Source organism: Buceros rhinoceros, unplaced genomic scaffold (assembly GCF_000710305.1).
Source record: "Buceros rhinoceros silvestris isolate BGI_N320 unplaced genomic scaffold, ASM71030v1 scaffold15714, whole genome shotgun sequence".
Classification (NCBI taxonomy): domain Eukaryota; kingdom Metazoa; phylum Chordata; class Aves; order Bucerotiformes; family Bucerotidae; genus Buceros; species Buceros rhinoceros.
The window spans coordinates 47,281-52,475 of NW_010408969.1; the positions used below are offsets into that span (position 1 = coordinate 47,281).

General features: G+C 43.0%; 1 protein-coding gene across 1 annotated transcript in view; it reads right to left on the bottom strand.

Annotated features, from left to right (window-relative positions):
* The window catches only part of PCDHAC2 (protocadherin alpha subfamily C, 2), a gene marked incomplete at its 5' end in the record, with an annotated part of 49,830 nt that overhangs the window by 39,203 nt on the left and 5,432 nt on the right, over nucleotides 1-5,195 (bottom strand). Inside the window, one exon of the mRNA XM_010135071.1 lies at nucleotides 1-41. This exon is cut by the window's left edge and continues 8 nt beyond it. Within this exon, the coding sequence (XP_010133373.1) occupies nucleotides 1-41 (41 nt within the window). The remainder of the gene's footprint in view (nucleotides 42-5,195) is intronic.

The window sequence follows — 5,195 nt, forward strand, 5'->3', positions numbered from 1 at the left end:
AGGGATGCGGAGTAGCGCCAGTCAGGATTGGGGTGTTTTGGCTGTAGAAACAAAAGCCAAGGATAACGTTTTTAGTGTATGTTAAACGTGCTAAAGCCCATGTGCATCTGGCTAATTTCACCAGGGGAGTCCATCTGGGGCTACTCAGGTTTTATGAATATTCAGAACTGCCAAATTTTTCTCCAAATCTAAAGAAACTTTCAAATGGACACACAGAGAATGCCTCTGCAACAGAGAAATTCGTTTGCATGCCAAGTCCTTTGGCTAGAGGGGATCTTTGTGGAACGGCATTTAATGCCGGAAACTGGTGGACAGTTATTTTGTATATTCAGCAACATTCTGGGCATAGGAAACAAATCATAAATCCAGAAAACATGTTGTTTCTTTACCTGATAAGCCGAGGAAACTTGAGCTGCTGCACTGAGCAGCATTTGCCTGAGTCATATAACTAGAGCCCCCTGCGAAGGGGACATGCGGGGTAGCCGGCTGTGAGGTTTCTGCTGGCATTTAGTGTACTGCAGAGGACTGCACTGACTCTATCAGATCTGCAGACTGCAGCAAGTCTTTTATCAAAGGCAGACGTGCTCTTTCATAATATCAGGAATGACTACATTCTCCATATTCATGAGAGGGCAGAAGAGGTGGAAGAGGAAAGCAGTCAGCAATACCCTTCGACCAACAAACCTCAGCATATGCTGACCTGCTGCAGCATGGCTTGCTAAATAAAGAGATAATTAAGAAATCCTCCGCTGATCAAAAACTGCTCCTGAAAATATCTTTTGCATTGTCAAGGGACCATCACAATAATTTTCAACAAATGAATGTAAGCTCAAGTCCTTTAAAATTAAGCCCTAAGCACATAACAAGGTTATTTCTTGGGATTCTCAAGACATTATTCTGTAGGTGGTACCACAGCCAGTGCTTAACTTCAGGCACTTGAATTCAAAAAGAGAACTTATGTCCAGAAATCTAATGGACTACCCTCATTCCTGGTCTGTCTTGTACAGTGCCAACACACAAATAATACATGACAGTAATGGTTTAATTATCTTCAAGCTATTGGAGGCAGTTCAGAAATGAATTTTGTCCCATTACTTGAAAGAGAAAAAGAAAGTGTTGAATGCTCTGAATTATTTAAAGCCAACTCTGCCTTTCCTCTTGAGCTTTAGGATATGCTTTTCCCTGGATCAATAGGTTTTATTCAAATAAAAATGGAGCAATTACCACTTACACTATCACCGTATTTCCCGGGCCCAGCATCACTCAAGAGCGAGATGCTCTTGGATGATGCACATCCTTGTATTCTTTATGGTCTGAGTTACACAAAAGGGAGGAGGCTGATGTTTGCAACCACACATTAAACATCTGTGCTGGCAATTTCCTTCCCATTTAGCCCCCAGTTTTCTGACACGCTCACGTTCTGCTGAGTTTAGCAGAAAGTGACTCAATGGCTTGACAAGGAGCCCATTATGCAAGGTTCCAGTATCTTCTGATTCATTCCATTTTGGCCCCCGTCCCAGGGATGTCGAAGCAACTCTAAAGTCAACCGTGTAGTAATAGTCAATGAAAGAGGATAGAAAATAATACACACTGATCAGATCCTCTCCAGAGTTTGCCCTTCTTGATGTACAAAGGTTGCTGACCCCAGAAGATTCGGCTTTTCCACTGCTGGGGATTTTCTTACAGCAGGGGAACCGCTGGGCTCCTGAGCCCCTCTGCTCTTCTTTGCAGTTTGAGAGGTGCAGGTTACTAATTTGTACAGGCTTATAGAGAGTGGGAGGAGGAGGAATGCTACCACAGTCCCAGGCAAAACACAGAATCTCACAGAAGTGAGATTACATCAGAGAGCTGGAAAACTCTGACACGAGTTGGGCAGGAGTGAGAAAAGCAGAAAACGGCCACTCGCTCACAGTATATAGATTTTTGTTTTTCAGATGAGAGCTTTCCAGTTCCTGGCTAGAAAACAAAAATCTATGTCCTGTTGCAGTAGGAACTTTCAGATACCAGTTCATAAATGGGTGATGATGACACTCATCAGTTAGAAATTCACCATTCAGTCACTCCCCGTGCATGGACCCACATTCACCATATCAATATAAGAGAAACATCAGCAAATAGGAGACTGTGGTATTTTCAAAGGCTACTATCCAGCAGCTATGGCATCTTCTGGCTACTCCCAAACAACTCGCTATTTGCTGCTTCTCTTTAGGCAGGGCTGTAGTGCTGCTCCGAGAGGAACGGAAGAAGGAAGAAGAGGACAGGATCAGAAAAACGTACTCTGGAGATGGAAAGATCTACTGCCACAGCTGACTTTCAGATGCATTCAGGGGCTGGGGGTTTTTCGTTTGTTTTTAACTCTGAAAAAAAATCAGTGTCTGGGACTTCTCTAGTTTTTGAAGGCTTCACTGGAAGAACAGGAAGAGCAAGCAGCTGGGCAGCAGTCTTCCTTTTTCTAGACCTATTCTTACCCATTTTTACCATGTGCACACTGCTTGACTGGGAACTTTCAGACCTCAGCAACAGATGCACGGTTTTCACACACATGTGTCATTGCAGGCCAGTGTCCTGCACCTGACAGAACTGCTGAAATTCTACTTCTGTCAGTGTAACTGGCTTCTCCTTTTGTTTTGCTACAGACTAATACTTTAAGATCTTTTGGTCATAAAAGAAAAGTTGTGACAGCATAGCAGAAAAGTAGAAACAAGTGACAGCACAGCAGAAGAGGCAAACCTGTTCAGTAATACCTTTCCCCAGTTCAGATGCAGCTTCTTATAGATCCATCAGGCATTCACAGTCTGCCAGCACGAGTTGGCTTATTTGCCTGGCTATGAACAGTCCACCTTTACCAGGCCATCCACTGAAACCTGCCAGAACGGTGTGTGCTGTCACACAGCACGCAGTCACTCTGTCACGACACGATATGGCCCCTCTCAAAGTAGAGCGGTGTCTTCAGCACAGTCCCAGGCGACAGAAGTCTGCACTGGGGCTGTCAGTGGGCTCTTCTGCAAAGCCCTGTCACAGGCTTTGCTGTGACAAGAGTAGCTGTGTCATAGATCAACCACACCGGGATAAGGTACAGCTGGCAGGAAGCACGAGTTCAGAGAGGAAGCACAAAGAGGAACACAGACTCTGAAGCGGTCCAGGTGCTTCCCAGTTGTACATCCCCAGTACTCTTGCTATGTCCCACAATGCTGACGAAGGTTCCTTTTACCTCCCCAGTTCCCAACTCATTATAAGATCCTGTTTATCACATGCCAGACCATTCTACAAACTTTAAGGTTAATATTAGCCTGCCATTTCCCTCAGACTTTTGGAGGTCACATATCAAGTCCAGTGGTCCTGTCCTCACCACTCATCAGTGGAGGTGAGGAAAATCACAGAATCCAGCACAGAAGTGATCAGCCATTCCCTGTTTCTCCCATCACATGGTTTAGTAACAGCACACATCATCACAGCTGTGACTTAAGTCAAAGTCTGTGCAGGTGACTCCAGAAGCGGATGTCACTGCACCAGGTGAACACTTGATGTCAAGTTTTCTCCTGCTGGTTCTTCCAGGTACCAGGGTTACATTCTGTCAACCACATAACCACAAGCATTAATGCAACTAGTCATAAACAATCAACCTTACGGGAGAGTCTGATAAACAAAGTGAATGTATAATATAAAAGAGAGCCACCCTAATAGCAGAAAAGTTCATCCAAAATTTCACACAGTTGTTTTCAAATGGCACAGCATGGGTTAATTTAAGAATCACTTCATTGGTTCATGGAGAATAAATTTTGTTGAAAATACAGTGTTACAACCATTTTGCTCAGTTCTCTTTTTTAGCTAAAATACTTTAACACAGGGAGGATTTCTTCTTGGGATAGAAGGAATTGCTAAAATTTTTTGTTATCCTGATCCTGTGTTCATGAAAATCAATGCAAAGGCTACCATTCACTTCAGCGGGTGTTAGACACGGCCTGCTGAGGTAGAGAAGTGTGAATCAAATGTTTACAAACAGTTACGGTATTATGAGACTGCTAAAAACATCCCACCCCATTCCTACTTCCACACAAATGCACAACAGAATGACGTAAGATATATTTATCAAATATATCCGCTTTGGAACACTAATAAAAGGCCTTTTAGAACCCCTGATCACACACAGCTCTGAACATTTTACAGAGAGACAATGCTGACACATGTGAGGAAACAGAGGCTTCTATTCCTGAATTCCTCCTGTAAATATTTAGAATAAATTCAATGTGGAGAGCAAACTATTTATATGCTGAACATGTGTTTATCAAACAAGAAATCAGAATGAAAACTGGAAGGGGGTACAATTCAGAAGCCCAAAGGCTTTCTTCCTGGCGGTGCTCATTTGCATTCCTAACTCTGAGACACCTAAGGTGAAGGGAACAGGCAAGTGCTTCGGTAAAGTATATTTAATGAGTTCTAAGAGAAGACAAACTCCTCTGCTTGATATTGGACGGAAATTTCTGCTGGCACAGCAGTAAGCATCAAACAAAGAGTCTGCCCGCCCTGAAGCACAGGGCATTGTCCCTGCTTAGCAGAACAGGTTCAGATACTGCCACTAAACAAAAGAGCAGATGGTTATAATTAACCTTTACAATATCAGCGGGGCTCGAGATTTTCGTAAAAGCTTAAGTTCTTGAACTGAGATTGTAAGGTACTCCACCACTACTACCTTGAAAGCCTCTGTGAGAAATCTCTTGGAAAGGCTGCTCCAGAAAATGCTGTGGGTTTACTAGATTTAGACGCTTCAAGATATGCTTGCATTTTAAAGCTGTACCAAGAAGTGTTCAACTCAAGTGTTTGTTTGGGGTTTTCTTCTGTGTGTTTAGCAAGCTGGTTTTGAAGTGCAAAATACAGAGAAAGAGCCAGAAGCAGAGCAAACAGCCATAAAACTCCAACAAACACCTGGGTCTTATCATCACTAACACACACCTTTTGTTCCACTTTCTGAATCAGCAATCACACAAATTTTTTTCTGACCGTCACATGAAACATCATATTTTGTCAGCCACATTCATCACAAAAGGGTACAAGGAAACACATAATCAGATGAGCTGATATCTAGTTCTATCAAATATCCAGACTGCCAATTCATCATGTGCCAGGCTGCCTTGTGGGGCAGAAAACTCCAGTTAAAACATGTCAGTGGTTTTGCCTTGGTTGGTTTGATTGTTATT